This window comes from Perca fluviatilis, chromosome 15, assembly GCF_010015445.1.
Source record: "Perca fluviatilis chromosome 15, GENO_Pfluv_1.0, whole genome shotgun sequence".
NCBI lineage: Eukaryota > Metazoa > Chordata > Actinopteri > Perciformes > Percidae > Perca > Perca fluviatilis.
The window spans coordinates 8,839,153-8,863,433 of record NC_053126.1 but is presented as its reverse complement, the minus strand read 5'-3'; the positions used below and the strand labels follow the sequence as shown (position 1 = coordinate 8,863,433).

General features: G+C 38.9%; 4 protein-coding genes across 7 annotated transcripts; 2 read left to right on the top strand and 2 right to left on the bottom strand.

The window, feature by feature from the left end:
- Positions 1 to 607: 607 nt before the first annotated feature.
- Positions 608 to 2,272, top strand: tmem86b (transmembrane protein 86B). Its single transcript, XM_039825141.1, has 3 exons — positions 608 to 885; positions 1,051 to 1,294; positions 1,773 to 2,272. The coding sequence occupies exons 1-3, from the start codon at positions 835 to 837 to the stop codon at positions 2,225 to 2,227; spliced, it is 750 nt and encodes a 249-aa protein (XP_039681075.1). The 5' UTR covers positions 608 to 834; the 3' UTR covers positions 2,228 to 2,272.
- A 662-nt stretch (positions 2,273 to 2,934) lies between these two features.
- hspbp1 (HSPA (heat shock 70kDa) binding protein, cytoplasmic cochaperone 1) lies at positions 2,935 to 6,956 on the bottom strand. Of its 3 annotated transcripts, none has more exons than XM_039825139.1 (8): positions 6,839 to 6,956; positions 6,127 to 6,257; positions 5,266 to 5,482; positions 4,881 to 5,105; positions 4,493 to 4,648; positions 3,861 to 3,957; positions 3,635 to 3,746; positions 2,935 to 3,212 (listed from the first exon to the last, which is right to left on the bottom strand). In XM_039825139.1, exons 2-8 carry the CDS (start codon positions 6,244 to 6,246, stop codon positions 3,132 to 3,134), a joined length of 1,008 nt encoding a protein of 335 aa, XP_039681073.1. In that variant the 5' UTR covers positions 6,247 to 6,257; positions 6,839 to 6,956; the 3' UTR covers positions 2,935 to 3,131. The 3 variants fall into 3 exon arrangements, with proteins under 3 accessions (XP_039681073.1, XP_039681074.1, XP_039681072.1); XM_039825140.1 differs by having other exon boundaries at positions 6,871 to 6,894; XM_039825138.1 differs by lacking the exon at positions 6,839 to 6,956 and adding an exon at positions 6,531 to 6,721.
- A 448-nt stretch (positions 6,957 to 7,404) lies between these two features.
- tufm (Tu translation elongation factor, mitochondrial) lies at positions 7,405 to 12,991 on the top strand. The gene is made up of 9 exons (XM_039824633.1): positions 7,405 to 7,536; positions 8,320 to 8,366; positions 8,454 to 8,592; positions 8,789 to 8,955; positions 9,143 to 9,412; positions 9,650 to 9,679; positions 10,343 to 10,522; positions 11,613 to 11,732; positions 12,530 to 12,991. Exons 1-9 carry the CDS (start codon positions 7,500 to 7,502, stop codon positions 12,698 to 12,700), a joined length of 1,161 nt encoding a protein of 386 aa, XP_039680567.1. The 5' UTR covers positions 7,405 to 7,499; the 3' UTR covers positions 12,701 to 12,991.
- A 4,565-nt stretch (positions 12,992 to 17,556) lies between these two features.
- kcnj12b (potassium inwardly rectifying channel subfamily J member 12b) lies at positions 17,557 to 24,055 on the bottom strand. 2 transcript variants are annotated; one of them, XM_039825902.1, is made up of 3 exons: positions 23,438 to 24,055; positions 21,283 to 22,091; positions 17,557 to 21,193 (listed from the first exon to the last, which is right to left on the bottom strand). In XM_039825902.1, exon 3 carries the CDS (start codon positions 21,048 to 21,050, stop codon positions 19,770 to 19,772), a length of 1,281 nt encoding a protein of 426 aa, XP_039681836.1. In that variant the 5' UTR covers positions 21,051 to 21,193; positions 21,283 to 22,091; positions 23,438 to 24,055; the 3' UTR covers positions 17,557 to 19,769. The 2 variants fall into 2 exon arrangements, with proteins under 2 accessions (XP_039681836.1, XP_039681835.1); XM_039825901.1 differs by lacking the exon at positions 21,283 to 22,091.
- Positions 24,056 to 24,281: the final 226 nt, after the last annotated feature.

Genomic DNA, 24,281 nt, shown 5'->3' with positions numbered 1-24,281 from the left:
TTCTCCTACATGCACAATGTAACTATGTGTTTAATTTTTTGTTTCAACTATATTGCTTTTATGTTTATAGCTTTGTGTTTTTTTCTGTTCTTGTTGGAGAAATCAAAAGCAGTGTGGCCATCTGGTGAACTCATACAATGCAATGTAAAATACTTTTTTTCTTTATTAAGATTATCCTTTGATCACAACCCCTCAAAATGTGTCATATATCGCATTTTAAACATATGTTGACAAATAATCCTGTACAGCAGCAGACTTTTGCTTTGACATTAAACAGTTGTGAAAACAGTTTCCAGCCTTGACATACAGCAGTCATCTATTTCTGTCTGTGGTCAAAGTTTTTGCAGAGATGAATAGTTCATTTTGCATCACCTACAAGGTTAAGAGATATGATTTAAAGGATTATACCAAAGGAAATCCCTTTCTGGCCATTTCCACACCATTAATTTGCCATTACCAACAATCATCAGACGTTTACAGTAAGAAAAGGACTTTTATCATATGAGTTATAGTTCAACTTTGCCCCTCATGTGTTTGTGTCACCAAAGAGGTCAAAGGTCAGCTGTTTGTCCATGAGAACTCAACACAGGGAGAACACTGATTATCAGAGTGCAATCAGAAGGCGAGGATCAGTCCAAAGTTCATTTGCTGTGAAATACCACCGGACAGAGACACAGCAGAGATTTGAGACAGGGGAACAGGACAAGAACATCTGAGGATTGTGTGTTAGTAACAAAGACAGAAAAGGCAAAGACAGGATATAAAATACAAGGTGCGTAAAAGGATCCAATTGGGACATCTGCTTGAGCCCACGGCAGTGCTGATTCTGAGACGATGGACATCCTTGAGACAGCTGCCTATGACAGGCGGCAGAGGAGAAACATGGTACCTAAATATTCCTTTATTCTTACCAACAGTCATTGGCCAATAGTTGTTTATGTTAGTTACATTTTCTTGATGTGGAAAGGATAAAATCATCATTTCAGCCAACTCTTCAAATTCATGCTGTGACATGTCTCCTGTTTCTTTCTGTCATTTCCTCTCTATCAGTCCTGTGCTCTCCTTTTTTCTCTCTCGCCTTTCTTTTTATCCACAGCTGTGTACTTCTACCTGTGGACTCCTGGCTCACCCGCTTCCATCATGTCTGCGGGTGTCAAATCAGCACCAATACTCCTATTGGCTGCAGCAGTGCTGAGCTGGAATGGAGGGCAGAGTGTCCTGGGTGTGGTGGGAGGACTGCTCTTCTCTGCTGTTGGTGACTGCTGTCTGGTATGGCCTGAGCTTTTTCTGCATGGTAAGAGTTTGTACATCAGTGAAGCACAAATCCAGGCATTTTCAAGCTGCAAACTAAGCTGTAGGTTGGCCTCATAATCTGAGAATGTACATTGCATGTATAGTACTACATGTAATGGCATGTTGCACAGAGTGTAGACGGGGTCTGCCCTCAACCACAAGATTGGTGGTTCGATACCGGACATCTCCGGCCTAATGTCAGTGTCCTTGAGCAAGACACTGAACCCCAAGTTGCTCCCCGGTGGGCACTGCATGTCTATGTCTGCTGCTCCTAATGCTTAGGATAGGTTAAATGCAGATTGAATTTCACTACATTGTACTGCAGTTGTATGTGATGAATCAAGTTTTATTTTTTGTATAAAAAATATTAATATATTCTGTGATATATAGAACCCTCTAAATTTAAGCTGCAAATAATTGATTGGCCTGCTATTTATTGATGTATTGTATGGCCTTAATATGTCACACGTCTGTTTCAGGAATGGGTGCATTTGCTGTGGCTCATTTGCTGTACTCACTCTCCTTCCTCTCCAGTCGTTATGTGGCATATTCCTCTTCCTCTTCCTCCTGGATCCGTTTTCTATATCTGATCCTGTTCATGGTGGGAGGAGGTGTCTACATTTACATATATCCATCCCTGCAGAAGGCACCAAACTCAGACATAATGCTTCCAGCTGTGGGGGTCTACATTGTTTTAATTTCTCTAATGGGGGCATTAGCCATCAGAACCCGCCATGCGCCAACAATGTTAGGAAGTTTGTCCTTCATGGTGTCTGACCTGTCACTGGCTCTGCAGGTTTTCAAGGTGACAGATCCAATTGAGCATGGTAATGCTATTGTCATGGTGACATATTATTTGGCACAGCTACTAATTGCTGTGGGCGATGTAAAGGCAGTGGAGAAGGAGGACTCTGCAAAATGGAAGAGGTCCTAATCAGCATCCCTGTGGATGAGTCTGAAGTATCTCCATCACCCTAGTAAGATCCAAAACTACCTATTAATACTTTTTGTAGGTCTTTTGTAAGAGTTTTTTTAATATGAACCAATCAAAGAAGGAAAGTAGTTCTTCGACTGGTCAGCACTTGACAGCTACTTCAAAAGACAAAAAAGCAACTTTCAAGATATTTTACTGTTCCCTGTTTGCATTTGAAATATCATACGAATATTCATAACATTTTAAAATACCATGGTCTACAACAAAACCTAAAGAAACACCACGCATATCAGTTTAGGATAATTCTCTGATTTGTGCCAAAATATTTTAATTTTGCGTGACATCCATGTTTATGTGTAGGTTGTGCATGTTTTCACTTGTGAGCTGGCTATTATATGTATAAATACTCCAATGTTGTTTTGTTATTAATAAATAAATATGGTGTAAAACAAACAATGATGTCCATAATTCTGAGTAATTTCTTAAGAGACAATTGACTAAAATGAAAGGAATAAACTTTAACTCAGAGACTTCAGACAATGCTAACTTATAACAATCAATACCTGGTTGCATGTGTAACTAAATTAACATTCAGGATGTAAATATTAACGACTCAAACAGAAAATACATACTACCTGTGAGGGAGATTGGTATTTGGTTAGGGGTTACATTTAAGATATGAAGAACTGAAAACACAGGACTAAAAATAGCAGCTGACTTGAGAAGTACTTTTATACATTAGAGCTATTTACACAGTACAATCCAGCTCCTGCATTGCATGCAAATTATGGACAGCATCTGTCCTAACAGACAAAAACGTTGCTTAACATCTACGATCCAGATCATAAATGTTCTGTTAACATCTTTGCACACTGATACCAACACAGGTGAGGTAAATAAGACTTCAGCGATCCATCCCATTGTCATCCGACTGCTGCCCGCGGAAACAAGTAACCCTCAAACGCTCACAGAAGTCCAGTTCTTCCTGTTGGAAACAAAAACATGACTGTGAAAGATGTTCCTGGACAAGAATAAAGCGTTGTCCTAGACAATGGATTATTATTTGTTTTAAACAGATATCTTCATTTGCCTAAAAGTTAAATTTTCTGATGGAAAAGTATCAATGGGTTGGCTTCTAGCTGGCACTTGAAAATGCATTTAGTCAGAAGTTGGTTGCTTTTTGTTTAAACTTACTATTTCATTAATATTTTACACATTTCCACAACACTAAATTTTGCCGTCATGCAGTCATAGTTTTGTACATGACAAAAGACAACCATCTTATAAACTCCGTTTGCTTTTAAAAATAAAAAAAAAATAAAAAAAATATTTTAGGTCTACATTCACACAATACTTGAACCGAGGTTTACCATCTTTTACCATCAGGCTTAAAGACATAGGCGTTACCTGGCTTTCTTCTTTTCCTTGGAGCTCTTTGGATAGCTGTCTGAGTAACTCCTCCAGACCCAAAGCAGGATTCCTGCAGTCTTTGAGTCCCTGTGGACAGTCTTCCACCAGACTAGACAAGATATCAGACACACAAAAGAGTTCAACTACTAATGAACCATGAGTTAATGTCAACTTGTGAGTGTTGGAGACAGCAAGGTTGAAATTAAGAGAAGAGGTTTCTTACCAGCAAAGGGCGCCAAGCACATGTTCATGGAAATCTGAGTGTGGTGTGCGAAGAACAGATACCAGCTGCTGTACCATACCCATGGAGACAACGGTGTCTGCAGGAAGAAGGAAAAACATATAGATAATATATCTGACCCAAAATGAACAAAGTACTTACCAGTCAAAACTGCAAGCCCATCAGTCATTAATTTATTAGACCCGAGCAGTGGAAAAATACAATCGATAACACAACAACAGTAACTAAAAACATACTCATCGCTTTATGTATTGAACACACCTGTAGCAACTCACCAGCCCCTACTGTTGGATCAGGGCTTGAGCATCAGCTGGTAGGGGTGCCTGGAGGTCTGGAGTTGGGAACCCAGGTTCTAGGCTATAGGCTATTATTATTATTATTATTATTATTATTATTATTATTATTACCAAGCTTCTTTTTGTAAAATAATTAGTGAACTGTTCGTCATAACTTTTTTTATTTGTGAATATCTGCTCTTTTAATTTACAGAATATGATTTTAAAGGGTAAACATTGCCAGATTTTCAGACAAAGGCTGTGATGGCAAAAAAAGAAAAAGAAATCCCAAGCTTAGTTAAATGCACTGTCCTGTTTCGATTCCTCTCTCATTTGTACCTTTCGTTTCAGGATGTGACATGAGCAGGTTGAGCAGAAGGAATGCAGACTTAGTTCTGAGCTTCTCGTTGTCTGACTGCATGCCTCGCATCAGCATTGAGAAGCCATCATGGGACAAGAATGCCTGGAGTCCTGCCTCCTGCTCTCGAACCAGACCTAAAGTCACAACAGGATACAGTTACAGTCTGTTCTGAGGTGAACTGTATGCTGAACGTCGAATCTAGTCTAAACTTTTTTTACACTCTCTCTTTCAATGCGGTCAGAAAACCAATTCATGCTTCTGATCAAACTACTAGTCAGTAACATTATTAACCAGTTTCAGGTAAACAGTATTCAACATTGAGCGAGTTTCGTACTTCATTTTTGCAGCTCTGTCTTAGATACTCACACGACACAGCATAAAGGGCTTTCACTCTGACGGTGGGGTGGGGGTCCGAGTCTGTCAGCTGCAGCAGTTTTGGCAGTGCCCCGATGCTAAACAAGTGGACCTGCACCTGCGACATGTTCTGGGCACAGGTAGCGATAAGATGGGCAGCACGCCACCTCAGTCCACTTTGGGCATGACACAGATACTGAGAGAGGCACAATTCCAGTCCACCAAGAGTCATTAGGTCTGCGAAGCACAGGAATAGAGGACAAAGTCAGGATAGGGCCAACATATAGTATTTACAGTTTAGTTTTTTTTTTTTCATAACCTCTAGTCAGCTAGTGGTTCCAAGTCCATGCTAACGACTGCTTGGAAAATATCAACCATAAAACGGTTTATAACCAACCTCTAGCATTGTCCAGGTTCTCACACAACTCGGACAGCAATTCAAAGGCGGATTCCCGCTCATCTTCATCCTCTTCATCCCTTTCCTCCTCTCCTTCTCTCTCCCTTTCTCTCCTTCCCTCTTTGCGTAAGACGGCCAAGCAGTGCTTTATCTGCTCCACTTCATCCATCGGGCCTTTACAGACTTCTGCAAGAGCATCTCCCAGCCATGTCTTCCTCTGTAACAAATAAAGAGTGCAAGAATGTTGCTTACCTTTGATGCAAGTTAGAGGTCTTCATGGGTCCAAATTAAAACGTGTACTCCCTTAGATGGACTGTCCTTTTACAACATCTCAAACACACACAAAAATCCAAAGTACCTGGACTGAGCCCAAATTGACTCGAAAAGGGTTATAATTTCAGAAGAACCCATGGGGCACTGGGATAAATTTGGTTTTGGTTCTGATAGAGACATTATGAGAAACAATGGATAAACACATAGACCTTGTGATGGAACAATGCCTGCTTATAGTTTTGAGCACTTGTGTCTAGAGCTGTAACAATTAGTTTCATCATCAATTAAATGTCAGAAAATAGCCTTTTACAATTTCCCACAGTCCATTTGGCCAAAATCCAAAGATGTTTACTTCAAAAGCATAGAAAAGAAAAACAATACATATTAAAATTGTAGTTGTTCAAACCAGTAAATATGGGCCTTATCGCTTAAAAAAAATGGAGTTAAAACAATCAATAACCAAAAAAGACCGTCAGTGAGAACTAACTGACGCGTGGACTAGAAAGTCTGGAACAAGAGATGTGTGCGTGTAGGGCTTTCTGCCCAAAGCCTCCTTATGTTTGCAATGTATTATTAACAGGCCCTCACCTCCTCTGACATGGGTTCAACAGTGGCAGGTCCCTCTGCGGCTGAACCAACATCCACTGCTAGCTGCAGGACCCCCTGGAGGTTCTGGGGATATCTCCTAGTTGGTCTGTCTTCTGCCATGATGTGCGCCGCTGAGGAGCAAAACAAGGAACATCAACAAGACAATTGGACCACCGGATTCAGAAATGACGTGCAGTAGACAGGGCCTGTGAAAATTAATCAAAAATACAGTTTTAAACTTTACTCTCTGATGACCCTGGCATTACCCTTGCACTACTTCTAAGGACCCCATTCGCAGCTATTCGACAGTAACGTTACAGCTCATTAGTTTACATCACTAGAATCATGCTCAATTTTAAAATACGCAGTAGCCCTATATAATCCTTAAGCTTAACACAATTTACCTGTACACGAGTCCTATGAAGCTGCGTTGGAAAAAATAGACACACTGCGTCTTTTTAAAACAAGTTAACTTCCCTTTAAACACAGATACATGAATGCGCTAGAAGAACATTCTAGCTAACGTAACGTTAGCTGATCTCACGAGTGGCAAGGAGGCTGCCATGCTGTACCGTAAACCTTGAACCAAATTGGCAAGCAAAATGTTTTTCCGAACTCTTTTCTCATCTCTTGTCTCATTTAAGTATTCACATGTTCTATGCTAATTCAGTACTTTGAAATTATAATATTGTAAAACTGACAGTATTCTAACCTTGGCATTTAAAAGGCACAACAGCAAACTACCTTTTTCTATGCAAACTCCACCTATTAGCGTGTTTAAGGTAAATCAGTGACGTTTGTACGCACGGCGTTCAGAGAGTATCAGTAAAAGTAAGAGGAGAATAGTGCCTCATGAAATTCCAATTAATTGCTAATGTCCTCGTGTCGTGCAGACCCAATATATTGTTACAACATATGTGATTTTGATGATTGATTTAGATTTAGATATTAACGCATTTTTTAAAAGCGTGAAAAGTAAAAAGCAAACATTTCTCCACCAATGCCATAGATAAAATAAGCAAGTTGGAGAAATTAATAGAAAACAACAGCTTTTACAATAACTTTAAAAACGAACTACTCTCTGATCTGCTCGTATCCTAAAACCTGCAGTTTGGCACTTTCTCTTATTAAATAATTGTAATAAGTCGTGTCTTGATGTGTATTATTATCATTAGTAGTAGTGGTATTGAAAACACAACACCATTGTGGTAGTTGTAGTATTCTATATTAGTATACCGTTGTAACCAATCTATGTTTGTACGAATAAAACGCCATTTTTGTCTGCTGCTTGAAGCTGCGTGGGCGACAGCTTTGGAGCTGGTGAGGTACTCTCTTGATTTTATGATCGTCTTGGTTTTGCCTCACCATCCAAGATGGCGGCGCTTGTGGGATTGCGTGCATGTTTCTCCGGTAAATTTGTTTAATTTTCTTGTAGTAAATGACTCTGTATGCATTTCTGGCACTTTGTTGATTCATGGGACCCGGATTTGTTCTACACATAAGAGAATGTGTTGTTTGTGTTTGTAGAAACATATTCTATCATGAAAAAAGAGATGCTGCTGTCTCTTCAATAGCAGAGCAAGGTCACGTTACCAATGATTGTTAGCTAACGATACAGCTAGCTGAGGATGAGAACGGACTAATGAGTAGTGATTGAAACTAGCTAATGTTATAGGCAGCTAGATATCGAAACCTACTGTTTAATAACTAATTTGGAGGAGAATGACAGTGTCGGGTCTTCCCTTCTGGTTCAAAGGGTCTGTTAGCTTAATGCAAGCTGCTGCAGAGCTGCTTCAGCTAATTACCTGATGTAAACTGTAAATCAGATTCAAAAACTCTGACACAGTCACATTCTAATATCAAAAAATAATGAGACTGATCATTTCAGGTGCAAAACATGCTTATTTTACAGTATGAGTGTTTGTTTTTTATTAAAATGACAGTGATGCTTTACCTTGTTAATTATTTGACACTGAATTAGATGATAGTCAGCAGAGATGTGTGAGACATTTAGTGCTAACAGAAAATGGAGACAAATTATTGCTATCAACAGATGTCTACATACAGTATATTTTGCAGTGAGAGTAAAAAAAATAATTGTTTAAATGTATGTCATGAAGCAAACAAAAAGGGGGTGGGGGGAGTCATTTTCAAAATTTATATAATTCTCATATTTTGATTCCCTCTTCTCAGCCCTTCAGCTGTCTTCGCCATGCCTCCTGCACAGCTCCTTTAAATTGGTGAGTGTGCACGACAAACTGCAGTCTACAGACTCTTTAACATGGATTTTGAAACTGCATTATTCCTGTGTGTTTTTTGTCTTGTAGTGTGCTGTGCCCCTGAGTCGGCGGACCTTTGCTGCAGAGGCTAAGAAGACCTACAGCAGGGACAAGCCCCATGTGAACATTGGAACAATTGGTCATGTTGATCACGGAAAGACAACCCTGACTGCAGCCATCACAAAAGGTAGAGTCACTGACGTCCTAGGTTTTACTCCACACTGGCCCAGATTACCTTAAATCCAACATTAATTGGATCTAGAGACTGAGTTTGCTCCACTAACCTCCGACAAAAATGTAAGGCCTAATTTCTTTTTTTATATATATCGTTTTGGGTAACAAGAAATCAGAAATGTGACCTTGGTGTGTTTTTGGGTCCTCAGTGCTCGCTGACGCTGGTGGTGCTAACTATAAAAAATATGAAGACATTGACAATGCCCCTGAAGAGAAGGCCAGAGGAATCACCATCAATGCCTCTCATGTAGAATACACCACAGCCAACAGACATTATGCTCACACAGACTGTCCTGGTCATGCTGACTATGTCAAGGTAATCTGCCTCTACAAAGCACCAGCAACAGGCCTGGCCTGGAAAGTGCTGAACATCATGTAGCTTTGTTGTTATTTTAGCTGATCAGAATCCTTGTTTCTCCTTAAGCATTTCAACCTTATTTATTTACATCATAAATAACTTAAATGTAATTTTAATTACCTCAACATCTTTTTTTTTTTTTTAGAACATGATTACAGGCACAGCTCAGATGGACGGCTGCATCCTGGTGGTGGCGGCCACTGACGGCCAGATGCCTCAGACACGAGAGCACCTCCTGTTGGCCAGGCAGATTGGCGTCGAGCATGTTGTGGTTTTCATCAACAAGGCCGATGCCGTGGAGGACAGGGAGATGGTGGAACTGGTGGAGATCGAGATCCGCGAGCTGCTCACAGAGTTCGGCTATGATGGCGAGAACACACCTGTTGTGATAGGCTCAGCCCTCTGCGCCCTGGAGGTGAGGGGAACGCCTGCAGTCATTTTTCTTACAATTTAGATAATACTTTGCTGATCTTAACCACTAGTGGTTTACAGCTCTGTCAGCTACTTTTGCATGGTTTTAACAACGAGCTACAGTAAAAATAATGGTTCAGTCAGCAAAATCTTGTGGCTAAGTGCAGTAAATTTTGAGTCTCGGTAACATGAGGCGTCTAGATGTGATCTGACGTAATGATTTTGTTTTGCTCCATCTCAGAACAGAGAGCCTGAATCGTGTAAATCAAAAGTTTGTTGTTGTTGTGTTTGTTTTTTTTTTTTTTTTTTTTTGTTTTTTGAAAAAAGAGATTTTTTTTTTTTTTTTTTTTTTGTTTGGGTGGGTGTAGAGGAAAAAAAAAAACATTTTTTTTTTGAAGGGTGGAGGGGAGGTTTTTTTTTTTTTGTTTTTGTTTTTTTTTTTTTTTTTTTTTTTTTTTTTTTTTTTGGTGTATTTATTTTTTTTTCTTTTGTATAAAAAAAAAAAACATCTAAAAAAAAATTTTTTATTTTTTTTTTTTTTTTTTTTTTTTTTTTTGGGGGGGGGGGGGGGGGGGGGGGGGGGAGGGGGGGGGGGGGTGTCAAGAAAGGGGGGGGGGGGTTTTTTTTGTGGGGGCCAAGGCGGTTTGGGGGGTTTGTTTAGGGGTGGGTGAAAGGAAAAAAGCAACAGAAACTCAAGAGGAGGAGCTCCTATGTTACTTACAAAGCACATAACCACAGCATGACAAAGAAACTTTACAAATGCAGACACCTCCATACAGGGCATTAGGGGCTCACTGAATTGTTTGAGTATGTAAATATGAATCCTATAACATGACCTTCACAATCACAAAATATCATCCCAGTTGAACACCTACTGTATGGGTGATTATTTGCTGAAATGTTTAGCTTAAATTATACTTTACTGTATGAGTAGTGGTGTTCACCTAGCCTATTTTGCTCAGGTATTGAGATGTTCCACAAGTCTCTGGATCGGGCAGAAGCAGGAGATAACCTGGGCGCTCTGGTCCGAGGACTGAAGAGAGAAGATATAAGGAGAGGGATGGTGATGTGCAAACCAGGATCCATCCAGCCTTACCAGAAAATCAAGGCCCAGGTCCGAGAGCACAAACCAGCTGACAGACCAATAGCCACATTTATTTTTATTTATTACATGACTACCGGCCAAAGAGCAGTTTTAAAGGCAAACCGGGAGACCAGACAGATGCCGGACACAAGTCATGTTTCCATCTAATTGTCAAGCGAATTTTAAGCAAACTTTTAAAATGTCGCAAAAGAGGGGGAAAAAGCAAATTAGATGCTTTTCCATCAACTGGTTTAGAGCGAATAAACTACTGTAGACCGGGACTATAGTCATGTGAGTTACATGTTCGCTACATCACAACTTATTCAGCAAAGCGTTAACTCTTTTTCAAAAACGGCAAAAACCACCTCAAGCGAGCTTAAAAACTTTTTTGCGAATTTGAGGAATTTATTTTTCTAATTTTGCCATTTTCATCAACATTTTCTAATGCAATACTTCAAAATGCGCATTAAAATAAGTTGATGGAAACATGACTACTGTCTATCTACTGGCAAAGCAAAATAGTTAGAGTGAGGATGGTTATGTAATGTTTTTTTTATTATTATTTGTTTAGTTTAAGTTTTACTATTTGAAAGAGTGCAGAACTTTTACATATAAATGAACGTCTGTTACATTCAAGCCCTTGCCTAATGAGTTCACACAGTGCTGATTAAGCCTATTGGCTGCTATTCTGGCTCTCTGATTGGTTACACAGTATGTCAGTATACCTGTTTTACTCAATACCTTGACTTGCAGGAAGGGTCAAGAGACCACAGCATGCAGCTGGGTTCTTCTCTTTAGCATGTCCACAGTGTTTGTGTAATTACTCTCACAGCCAGAGGGGGGAGACAAAGGTTCTGCACTCCAGCTTTTAAGATCAAAATGCACAAATGTCTAGTAACTGGTGTGTGTGTGTGTGTGTGTGTGTGTGTGTGTGTGTGTGTGTGTGTGTGTGTGTGTGTGTGTGTGTGTGTGTGTGTGTGTGTGTGTGTGTGTGTGTGTGTGTGTGTGTGTGTGTGTGTGTGTGTGTGTGTGTGTGTGTGTGTGTGTGTGTGTGTGTGTGTGTGTGTGTGTGTGTGTGTGTGTGTGTGTGTGTGTGTGTGTGTGTTGTATTACATTACAGGTGTATGTTCTAAGTAAGGAAGAGGGAGGCAGACACAAACCTTTTGTCACCAACTTCATGCCCGTCATGTTCTCTCTAACCTGGGACATGGCCTGCAGAGTCACTCTGCCCGATGACAAGGTTTGTTTGTGTGTGTCGGTCTGTCAGTGAATGGAAAAAAGCCCTTATTCAAAACACTTCATTAAGTTAAAATATACTTCAAGTATCTGAAATAAAGGTACTCGTTATGCATAAATATAGCCCCTTTTGAGTGCTGTATTATTTTTAATTTCCTTATTAGATTATTATAACTGATGCATCATTGCTTAAGCAGCATTTTACTTTTGTAGCTGGTTAAGGTAGAACTAGTTTTATATGCCGATCAGGGTCATAAAATAAATGTGGGTGGTCTTGAGATTAAGTGGAGTAGAAGTATAAAGTTGCAGAAAATGGAAAAACTCAAGTAAGAATACCTCAACATTGTACTTAAGAACAGTACTTAAGTGTAAAATAGTGTTTGAATCCCATCCAAAACGGTTCACTCAGCTAGTGCATGTATTCAACATCTTAATGTACTTTATGTGACTTCAGTATGTTTCAGGTCAAACATACATAGATATAAAAAAATGTTCGCTAAAATGGCTTTTTTTTTAATCTATATATTTTGATATTTGAAGCAATGCTGCATTTTGCAATGTGAAAGTTGTAGGAATTATAACTTTCACAAAGGTAGTATTTAATTCAGACCTGTTGGATTTTGATTTTATTACAGCGTACCAGTATGGATTTGCCGATAGGGTGTTGGCATACACCAGTTTGTTTTCAACATAACCTAATGTACTTTTTAAGCTTCTTGCATTTGTAAACTATGTAGTACAACAACAGGATTTTGGAGGACATTAACCACTCTCCTGTCTGTTGTTGTCATCTTTGTTCAGGAAATGGTGATGCCAGGGGAGGACACCTCCTTGACGCTCACACTCCGCCAGCCAATGGTTTTGGAGAAAGGCCAGAGGTTCACTCTGAGAGACGGAAACAGAACCATCGGCACCGGCCTGGTCACAGACATCCTGGCAGTTAAAGATGAAGACCAGTGCAACTGGGGCTGAAGGGGAATCTCTGCAGATAGGACTGGGCTGGGGGAAGGGTGTGCTGGGGGTGCAGGGAGGAAGGGTCTGTGGATATCTGTGTCTGGTCAAATCAAATAATTATAGAAACATACAAATACAGTACATAAACCCATGCACAAACCTCAAACAGAAATTGACTCGAATGAATGCATGGCTCTGTTGTTCAGATTTACCCAACCAAAATACCTGAAATGTTTAGCACTGTCTTTATGTTTAAAGGCCAAACTGTCAAAAATCCGTCATTTATGTAATAAAATCTATTTAATAATGCCTCCTTTGTTTAGTGGTATTTGCTAGCCAGGTGATTTTCCAAAAGCAAATGCACAAAAAAAAGAACACATTATATATGAACAAGAATAGAAGTATATTCCTTTCTGTTACATGTGTTATGCATAAATACTGCCAAGTCAAAATGTCTTCTGTGAAAAAGGACTATGCGATTTGCATATTACAGCATGTTACAAGATTAATGTCACATGAGGGCAGCAAAGAGGTGCTGCAAGAGCCTGTTTGCAAGTGATGTCAAAATGATTATTAATTATAATGAACAAAATTAGGAAGTCAGAGTATTTTTCTTAATTATATCTTTTTTGATAAATTGTAAAAAAAAAAAGTTAAATACAATAAAACTAGTAACTTAAACATTACATTCATTCTACATTTTGTGGTTCATATATTTCTTGACATATATTTAGACTATCAACTCCATTAGTTAACTAGGTGTAGATGTTTTGAAATGTGATGAAACGATACCCCTGCTGATCTCTTCAGCATGGTCTGCTAACCTGAGAGGTGATGGATTAAAAGTTTGACTGGTCTGACTCTCCCGTTGTAGCCTGACGTCGTCCTACTCAGATTCTAGTCAGAATATGAACTTCCCAACCTCAAATGTTATGGGTGGGGCTAAATTCAGCTGCCATCCAGGCTACTCCTGTCATGCCTTCAAGGCCAGATAAAGGATTCCTTTATGAAAAAGGTTTAAGATGTACTTAAAATAACAGTGTACCAAGTATTGCAAAATTAATGTTATACTTAAATGTAAGCACCATGCCATAAAACTTATGTCAGTATCTTATGGTTCTATTAAAAATAGTTTTGTCATTTGCTCTATTTACAGTCTTTTAAGTAAAATTTGTGAGACTGAATGATAAAATTAAGAAAGAAATAGCAAAATAGCAATTCAATCCACTAAATTCACCAATGAGATGTGAAACAAAACACATCTCTGTTAGATGAAGACCAACAGCATCAGCCTGAGAGAAATTATCCTCAAGGGTGGTTGACATTGGAGATCCTAATGGTTTATGAAGGTATACTGTAGCTTCATTTAGCAGATCATATCATCTTGATAGTCCAGAATGACCCTGTTGGTGTTTGTGTGCACTGAAGCTTAGCTTCCTCTCTGCTCGATCATCCCCAGCAGGAAGTTCTCCAGTTGCTCTGTGTTTGCTGTAGGTATTTGAGTCAGTGCCTCCTGTAATCCAATCAGCCTGTTGCTGTAATCAAATACTGTATGTCTGCAGGAGTCGGGGCTGAGGCTTCTAGTACTACTGAGTGATGTGCTCAACTGGAGGATGAATGTCTCCATAAGCAAAATAACTTAGAGAGATAGATGATTAGACAGTAAACACTAGTAATGCTTTAACTGTCTCTCAAGGAGAGTGCTGATCCACTGAATGAGGTTCAAACTGGCATTCACCTGTGACTGATGTTTGCTGAATCATGTTAAGACACATGTTCACATGTTGACAACAACTTCACAGTGTTATACAGATATACATGAGATACATTACGTCAGCTTTCAACATTATTAGTTTGATTGCCTGAATGATAGAAGAAAAGGTAACACTTTAACCACCTTATTAGCATGTAACAAATACTGGTTTATAACACATTATAATGTAGTTGTAAGCCACTATAAGGACCTTTTTAAGTGTTAATATATTTGTCAACAACTAACTTGGGGTCTGGGCAGTGAGAAAGCGTTCAGTGGCATATATGCAGATGGGAAACTAGAAACTCTTGATTCCTGAGTGAAATTTTCCACACAGTACAATATGTTGGAAAATCTGGATGTTATCTGTATTGATTCTCTTTCTGTTTTATGGGAATACATGTATTTAATACATTATTCTTGAAGTTATACTGTCAAAAAGGAAAAAATTATATTTATGTGAACAAATTATATTTTTGGTAATGATAAGTGGCCTGATGTTTTATATTTGTTATGTTTCTTAGCATGTTTAAAGCTATAGTGCGCAGTTTCTGTCTCCCCCATGAGGAATTCTAAGTAATGACAACAAAACTGTCGGCGTATCCACATGATACAAGCCTTCTGTGATCACGCACCAGCCCCACCCCTCCTCCACACAGTTGCTAGTAGCTAAGAAGAACACGGAGGATTAAAAAAAACATGATGGACTCTTCAGAAGAGGTAATTATCTTCACTTTATTTTCTGGGCGTGAAAGTCGCCGGACGAGACCAGCTTCTGAACATAGCCAGCTGAGAAATACAGAGAGAGTGTTGTAGAGCTGATAGTCTTAATTAGCTTTCTATCAACTCATTTGGCAATAGCCTGAATGTAACGGACGTTCATTAATATAAAAAGGTTACGCACTAAAGCTTTAACTTAACGTGCTTATTTTAGACAACATGACTCCAGAAAAAAATTATTTGTTTACTCATGATTTTTAGTAATGACGACTAATGTAGACTTGATTTGTCTACTGCATCAACTTACCGCTCTGTGTTAATACAACTTGACCTGTTAAGTTTCACCTTGTGTAAAAACTAAGACGGTTTAAGGCAACAGGTTTCCAGGCAAATTTCTAGTAAAGTCAACTAATTTGGGATAACAGTGTATACTGTGTTATATAGAAATACATTAATAAACACTTAAAATTTTCTGATAATTTTAGAGAATGCCTGATTATGACTACATTATAGTGAGTTAACAATTCAAGTGATAATATAGTTTTTTATATTATTATTATTATTATTATTATTATAGGATATTCCATGCTGAATATTTCAGTGTTATGTGTTGTACATTGATTTTTCTTTTGTTTTTGAAAGTAAAGACAATTCACACGGTCTCCTTTGTGTAGCTTCACCTGGGGACAGTTAGACAGCAGTATTAATTACAGTTTAATCCACCCTGATTTCTAAAACCAGTTTCCCCTATCACATTTTCCCAGTCAGGGCTTTTTCCAACCAGCAATCTTCCATTCATAAGTTCACTACTCTAACCTTGAAGCTCTCCACACCCCTCAAAAGAATAACACAACACTGCCTTAGCTATCTGATTTGGCTGTGAATGGAAATGGAAACTGTAATATAGTATCAGGAAGATGCTAAGAATTCTTTCCTTGAGTTGATCTGTCCTGATATGATATCACATCCCTACGCCAAGGACGACAATACTTTAAGGCTTATTTCCAGCCAATCTTCAACATGGACGCTCATTTTCCAACACAATGACTGACTCTGACCAAAGGCTCTTTACATCAGAGTCTTGCCTATAGATAGGTGGTTACATTCCAGAAACACAACAAGCCAAAGAGCATCCAAAACATCTAATTGACATTTTTTATCTGATGTATATTAAAAATGCACCAGAAAGACATTTACAGCTTCGTATCTACACCTTTTATGACAGAGAGAGCAATCAAGCTGTTGAAAAAGACAAGAAATTCTAAAACTCAAGTGAGAAAGTAAATCAAATCAGACACAATACATTATTGTCTTGTCTTGTCTTGTCAGGTCCTAAAAAGTTTAAACTTCAGATATGCAACATTTTCATCCATTAAGTACTTTTAAATTGAAAAAGTTGAAATGGTCTCAGTCAGAATTGATAGTTAATAGAAAATACTCTAACAATATGAATCAGGTCTCATATATCTGGAGTGATGGCTAAAGGAGAAGAAGTGCAGCTGTTGCATCATGTTACTGTTTTCCACCCTCCACCTCCCTCTGGCAGCTGAGGGAAACCAGCGAAGAATAGAACTGCTGCAATTAAGGCCAAATTTGCCTTTCAACAACCCACTCTGCATGTTGGAATACTGACCCTCCGCAGCTTCTTCATCCTCCAACACTGCAGAGTGGGTGGGATGCATCTCAGTTTATTCTCAGTGCTCCTTCCATCACACAGCACCTCTCAAAGGATACAGCACTCTTAAAGTAAGAAATTAGACTTTCATTTGGCGCTCAATATTACTTCCTGAAAGTTAAATGCATGAAAGAGTAGAACAGTTTATTCTGTTCAATGTCACTGTGATGGGACTTGATGCCAGGATAAAAGTTTAATATCTATCTAATATATATACACCTGCTCTTTAGCTCTTTAGCTGACAGGTCATATTAAATGGTAATTGAATAATACCAGATCTGGGTACCACCAACCCATAGATACAATGATATTGTACTCATATCTGTCCATTTTACAGGACTTTTAACAAGCATTACTAAGCATTTACCATCAGTATAAACTGTGAGCTGTGTGTGTGTGTGTGTGTGTGTGTGTGTGTGTGTGCGTGTTCAAGGTTACATGGCAGTGAAATCAAGCGGGACTGCCAAGTCTTGTCTGTACATATGCAAAGACATGCCTGATTGGTTGCATAAGAGTGAAAGAAGAAACCTCTGACCCCAACCAGATATCATCCCACCAAATCACTGCCATAAACTACAGTCCATTCCTCCATGTTTATCAAGCAGCTCCCACTTTCCCGTCCCACTTATTTGTTTTAACTCGACAACAAATGCATTCAGCAGATGCATATTGTTAAAATAATCCCTGCACTTTGTGTCTGTCTGCCACGAAGGAAAAAGAAAACTGTTGGCTTTGTGAGATATATTTTATTGTGGTAATCAACAGGAGATTTCTCTTTTTCTGTCAATTTATATATTGTTGTCTCACCCAACAAACTAAAATATTGTGAGAAGAAAACAAAGTACGGATTGCTTCAAATGCATTTAGTGGAAGACAAGAAGAGGTTGTTCAATTCAGTAGACGTTATTTTAGTCCATCAAGCAAAGAGAGTATTTCCAGTTTCTTGCTTTGATTAAGACATGTATGACATTAACACAGATTATTTTTTAATAATGTTTTAATACTTAGTGTCTATTCAGCCAGAAAGATGATAAAACCAAAAATAAAAAAGATTTATTTACAACAATGGCCTGACAAATGTACAAATTAGCTATCTTTTCTCTGACTTTACATGCAGTGGACCCACAAATTGTTTCTGGAACAAGCCCATTCTGATATTTTCAGCACAAGTCAGCAAGATATAAATACAAATGTGTTGAAATTTGCTGAAATGGCAGTCAGGTGTAGTAAGTTAACCCACATGGAGCTATTAGTTTGAGAAATGTGGAGGGAAAACAAATTAATCTCACCTGGGATAAGTGAAGCAGTGGTACCCAGTCTGACCTAAAATCTTTATTACTTGCCCTATTAATAGTAAGAGAAAGAAAGAGAATAATGCCTCTGGAGAAGAACTAAGAAAAATAATGTATAAACTAGGATGCGCATGTCTCTACGAAATGCGATTAAATAAATGTTTCTTGATTGCCTGCATGTCTGCTTGTTTTCACATAAATATAATATGCCAAGAGTTATCTCAGGGTATGGTTTGATTTGTTTACACTGATTTCCAGGTAGACTATTTTTTTATTATTGTCATATAATCTTCAAACCCATTAAGTACTTTAAATTCATTTTCATTTCATTCATTTTTCATTCATTTTTGTTTAAAAAAAGTCTGATATAATATTTTATTATGACATGAAGAAAACTCTATAACGCATCTAAATCTGAGTTAGAGCTTATTAAAACGTCACACAATATATGTATATATATATATTAATAAAAGTGATTACAGAACATGTAAATGTGAGAAACCTTATATCAATATTCAAGCACTTGAAGAGATATTCTCAGTACTGTATTTTGTGTTGTGTGCTTGGGTTCCCTTTGGTCAATATTTTAGTTTTTTTGGATTTGGCCTTTAAACTTAAAAGAGACATATCTTGTAAAACTCACTTTTTTAAATACTGTGAAGAAGACAGGCAGTCAGTTTTTTTGTGGGCTGCCTAACTTTAGCCAGTGAGAGTGAAATATAATCAACGGTTGTCTGCTAAAAAATTATAAGCCTGCTTTTTTCTACCACTGCCTCAAATCAAGGACCCATTGTTTCTGAAAATACTTGCTTCCAAGGGTTAAATCTGCTTATTATTGTACATAGCATGTTGCTGTGGAAGAACGGAAAGTTTCACAGGTGTAGCAACACCAAGGGGATCACGGCTTGGAGAAACGATCAGTCACTCAGTGTACACTCAAAAACGTTTCTGGTAAACTGTTGAGAAAGAAACTCTTAACATCTACTCAGGTCAAATGTTTCCTTCTGGCTGAATATATAAGACAAATATATGCATCAATGAGTTCTTTCCCTTTTTGTGATAGAAATATTTAAAAATCTACCTTGTCATGTGCCCCCCATAGTTAGCCTACATGCATGCATGCATGTACATATCAGTATGTATGCCAACTTACCATCAATTTACATTGTATAATGTAGAATATTTAGTCTTGTTTTTCACAAAAGTCATATCATTAAGAGGAAAATCCACTGTTAATCTACACTTCTGTTTTTACCAAATTAATCTGGAGAAATATTCCCAAGGTTTAGTTTCCTAAACATCATCTGCAAAGTGTCAATTTCACTCCACACTTGTTGCAAACTATGAAACATTTCTCAAAATATTCATACAAAACTATGCTATTGTCATGCACTTTATGACTAGTTTTGTCTGTGAATTGAAACATGACAGTTTTCTTTTGCATTAAAGCTCCATAACAATTTTGGGAAAGCAAAAGAGTAAATCCAATGAGAAATGTCCTTGCTTTTCTGATGGAGATCATTACTGCTCTGTTTGTCCACCTTTATTGGTATCCTCGTGTCAGGAGAATGACAGTCATAGGGCTCTTCCCACAACGCTTTCATTGCTCTGCATCCAAAAACAAACCTAACAAGCAACAGCCAAAGGTTAAATCTCTGATTCTTTACGGGAGGACTTTTGATCATGTCCAGGAATGGCCTGCTCATCCACTAGCTCTGTTGAACACTTTCTGTCTTCCTCTTTCTCCCCATCCCCCTCCTCCTCCTCATCCCTGCTGATGAAGGCCAGCTCGTTCTCATAGCAGAAAGAGTTGGCGCCAGATGTTGGGAATTTTCTCTCCTCCATGTCCTTGGCACTGCATCTGGGGGTGGATAGTACTTCGAATGTTTTGTGAAAGTAGGCATAATCTATCCTGTACTGGCTCTTCTCCTCAAAGATGACGGGTTCAAAGCGGTGACCCCACAGGATCTCTGAAGGCAGGTAAGAGCTGCGCGCCTGCGTCGTCATGGCTGTGGCCTCCACCAACCCCTCAAGTATAATTACTATCTCAAAGTCAGATGTTTCAAGATCTTGTTTGCTGATGCCAAACAGTGGACTTTCTTCATTAATCTCATGTATGACAGTGAGGGGTGCAACCAGAAACAGGCGGTCTGTGCCATTGTCATAACCTACGTTCATGTCAATCTGATCCAAGGGGATGTATTCGCCTTCCTCTGTGTAACGGGGCTTGACGAGCTGGGCTCGTACATGAGCTTCCACAATGTGGCTCTTCCTTAGATTAGCAACCCTAAACATGAAGCACAGTTTCCCATCACGCAAAGCGATGACTGCGTTGTGGCTGAACAGTAGAGTCTCTGCACGTTTTTTGGGCCTTGCCATCTTGGCCATGATGGCACCAATCATGAAGGCATCGATGATGCAGCCCATGATGGACTGAAAGACCACCATGAAGACAGCAACCGGGCATTCCTCTGTCACACAGCGAGCACCATACCCAATGGTCGTCTGGGTCTCAACAGAGAACAGGAAAGCTGCCACAAAGGTGTTAACCTGCATGACACAAGGAACAAAGTTGCCATCCCCTTCAGGATGTTCCATGTCACCGTGTAGGAGGCCGATGACCCAGTATGACAGGCCGAATGTTAGCCAGGACACCACAAACACCAGGCTGAATAGCAAGAACATGTATCGCCAGCGGACGTCCACACACGTTGTGAAAATGTCAGATATGTACCGCTGTGACTTCTCATCCATGTTTGAGAAGTGGATGTTGCATTGTCCAGCCTTGCTGACAAACCGGCTGTGGTATTTGCGTCTTGTGTGAATCTTGCCATTGCCGAAGCTGCCCACAGCAGGCATGGTACTTAGTCTCAGGCCGTCTTCTTCACAGGACACGAAGCTGTGGTGGTGGGCCCTTCCCACACTCATGCCTCAGTGGGGCACAGCGACGTGGCTTCACACTATCAGCTTGGATCATACAAAACTGACCAGGCTCAGAGGAAGTGCATAGCTCCTCCCAAAACAATGTCAGTGTCAACTGGAATTGAGAAGTGAGGCATAAAAGTATTTTCCTGTAAAGGAAGGACAGGTAAAATATTAGTATTTGTATGAAGGTAAAGTGATGGCTATCATCTGAAAAGTTGAATATGAATTAATTTACCTTTGTTTAAACAGACATACAGTAATGTTTGCAATAGTACATTAACGTGTTGCTGCTTCTGGACTCAGGCCAATGAACGGCCAATGAACATGATGTACATTTCCCCTTCAAATTTCCCCGTAAGTAGCTTTAGTGTGAGATTAAAAAAAACTTCAGTTTAAGAATAACACACATCCTCTATCTACACATTATCTCTTTGTTCCACACTATTGACTATAACTACTTTTGACTACTTGTTTAGGACAGACGTCTGCTACTTATGATGTACTTAAAAAAAATATAGACTTCTCTAAGGATTCACTCACTGTCAACCCACATAGTTAAGGAGATTGTTTCTAATAATAGCTGTTGATTTACAAAGCTTTCCTAGCCACTGTTGATTTAGTAACAACTCTTTTGATTGTTTTTCCTCTCAACATAAATGTTGTTGATGAATGTAATTTACAATTATCTGTGTTTTGAAGGTGTTTAGACGTTGATTTATTTATGCTACACAATTTAGGGCATGCAAATGATACAGTTATACATAGATTTTCAAACACAACTACATTTTATTTTGAATATATCCTTTCAGACATTTGATTTTCTGTCCTTTTCTTTCCACCCTGCTCTATTGGAAATACTCTAGTGTATACAATACATGTTTCTCTGATCAACAAGGTACAGAAATAGCCAGCTAATCCAATGTCCTGCCATTTTATGTGACGTATCTTCTGTTTCCTCCAGCTGGCACAACTATTAGAGTCACTGGAGTACTGTGATGAGGCTGTGTGATTCCCCTGTGAGGCTGGACTGGAAAATAATATGGGCTGAAAAAGACGGGGCAGAAAATTGGGTATCATAGAAAAGGCCTCTGATCCAAATGGTTTGATGGTAATCGATGGAATTACTTCAGGCACATTAACGGAAATAATATTCTAAAAAAAGGGGAACTTCATCCAATTGCAGCCTTCAGCACATCCTAGAAATAAAATGTGTTACATTTTCCATGTGATTTCCAGCAAACTGTGCGCCATACAGTTTTGATTGGTTATTGATAGTGCAAGAACCAGTATTATACAGTGAATGTAATCAGATTCCTTCTCAACATCCTGTTCACACAGAAACACATTACACAAAGGAAGACAATTGTGATTCCAGGGCATTATAAGCAACAGGTTTATAGGCCTTCTGCCTGAATATTTTGGAGTCAAACTGTCTATTAATGTTTTGGGCTACAGCCATGTTAGTGGCTCTCTGAGGCTGTACTTAATGGTGCTTTGAGATAAATGCTAATGACAACATGCTAACATGCTTGCAATATTTAGCAAGTATAATGTTTACCTTAGTTTAGCATGTTGGCATGCTAACATTTGCTAATTAGCACAGAGCTACAATGATGGGAATGTCATTCATTTTGTAGGTATTTGGTCATAAACAAAAAATGTTGGACAGATTGAGTTTTTTACCTGATGATGGCTCCAAATGAAAGGTTAAGTGTACCACCTTCATATACACCTCAGAATGCATTGTAATCCCTCAACTTGTTGTGAAGTTCAAATTTATTGTCACATGTATAAGCACAGTGAAATGCTTGTTTTTTTCAAGAGACAAGATGCAGTCGAGATTTCATCTTTAATAAAACAACCAAATGGGGTCACAAAGGCTGCTGTGCAGGTGTCCCCACCATTGATACACTATAGCTATAGACATCAATACATTGTACAGAACAGTAACATAAAGTAAATGATGAATTTGATATATACTTTCTGTACAGATTCAAGCTGAGTTATGTTTCAAACCCTCAACCTGAATTGAGTATAGACTCCAGGATGACAATTGATAACAAATTTGACATTACGTGCATGTTTGAGTATGGATATGTGTGTGTTTTTTACGCAGCAGTTTCTGTTTCTCAATGCTCTAGTTGCTAGGAAGCAAAGGTTATTAATATCTAATATTCTGTCTGACAGCTTCTCAGCTCTCAAAGGAGCCACTCTTTGCCTGCTGGGCTGTGATCTCAGCATTGGAGCAGAGATGAGTCTATTTCTCTCCTGATCACGATAGAGACTGAAAATATATTAGAATTAAACAATGAGAGACAGTCCACAGGTCTCTTTTAAAGGTTGTTGGCTACAGTATTATATTTATAGTTTTTCTGTCTAAAGCAGCTTACCTTGTATGCAAGTGTTCCCAATAAATGTTGATTTCCAACTTTCCTTTTTTCCCCCAGGTCTTTTAGCCAAACTGCTGCATCCTTCTCCTCAGGCTTTCTTCAAATCTTCTCTTTTGTTACGGGTAGAACCACTCTATCCTCCTGAGGCAGAAAAGTAAATGGCCACAGAGTACCATCATGTCTGTGCCTCCTACTTTAAATGTGTCTCTTTTTCCACTCAATAAGCAGAGCATTACAATTGCTCCTTCTGTCAAGTCCTCCAAAGTTGTTGCTTGATTGATATCCAGTAGATCAGAAACAGACGAGAAATAGAAAATGACTTTAGTGAAGAACTGAAGTCATAATTTGAACCACTGAAATAGCCTTGATCACAGCTATCCCAAATTAAATTCTGTAGGACTCACATGGCCTTTAGGGTCCAATCCAATCACAAAATGATTCCCTCACAGCTTATTTCAGAGTCATGGGCAGTCGACAGTATCACACTGTCTTGGTATATCAGCTATCTGATCATGTTCTGCTGCAGATCCCACTCTGTATCCCACATCCAGTGAACTATTGCTCACTGCTCAGCTCTCGTCCTCCCCCTCCCTTTCAACGGTGTCACTGTAGATACTTGGCATTTGGAGACAAAGTGCTCTTCCCCTACCAAGGGTTGCACTCGCTGGTCAGCAATGCTCAGAGTTGAAAAGACCAACTGGTTTATTCAGGACCGATGTGTACTAGAGAGACCAGCCATGACCAGAACATAAACATATAGCCTACAATTGATTTCTCTGGGTTAGATTGGCACATTGGGTGTATTATTGGTCCAGAGGTAATGAGGTGGGCATAAATGGAAGTA

Excerpts from the sequence above, each read along its gene's own strand:
- tufm (XM_039824633.1), top strand. The coding sequence starts at position 7,500 with ATGGCGGCGCTTGTGGGATTGCGTGCATGTTTCTCCG. Across the intron at positions 9,680-10,342 it reads CTGAATCGTGTAAATCAAAA|TGGTGTTCACCTAGCCTATT; the intron begins GTTTGTTGTTGT and ends CTGTATGAGTAG. Across the intron at positions 10,523-11,612 it reads ACCAGAAAATCAAGGCCCAG|GTGTATGTTCTAAGTAAGGA; the intron begins GTCCGAGAGCAC and ends ATTACATTACAG.
- tmem86b (XM_039825141.1), top strand. The coding sequence starts at position 835 with ATGGACATCCTTGAGACAGCTGCCTATGACAGGCGGCAGAGGAGAAAC. Across the intron at positions 886-1,050 it reads GGCGGCAGAGGAGAAACATG|TCCTGTGCTCTCCTTTTTTC; the intron begins GTACCTAAATAT and ends CCTCTCTATCAG. Across the intron at positions 1,295-1,772 it reads GCCTGAGCTTTTTCTGCATG|GAATGGGTGCATTTGCTGTG; the intron begins GTAAGAGTTTGT and ends CGTCTGTTTCAG.
- hspbp1 (XM_039825139.1), bottom strand. The coding sequence starts at position 6,246 with ATGGCAGAAGACAGACCAACTAGGAGATATCCCCAGAACCTCCAGGGG. Across the intron at positions 5,106-5,265 it reads GAACCTGGACAATGCTAGAG|ACCTAATGACTCTTGGTGGA; the intron begins GTTGGTTATAAA and ends TGTGCTTCGCAG. Across the intron at positions 3,747-3,860 it reads GTGCTTGGCGCCCTTTGCTG|TCTGGTGGAAGACTGTCCAC; the intron begins GTAAGAAACCTC and ends TATCTTGTCTAG.
- kcnj12b (XM_039825902.1), bottom strand. The coding sequence starts at position 21,050 with ATGAGTGTGGGAAGGGCCCACCACCACAGCTTCGTGTCCTGTGAAGAA.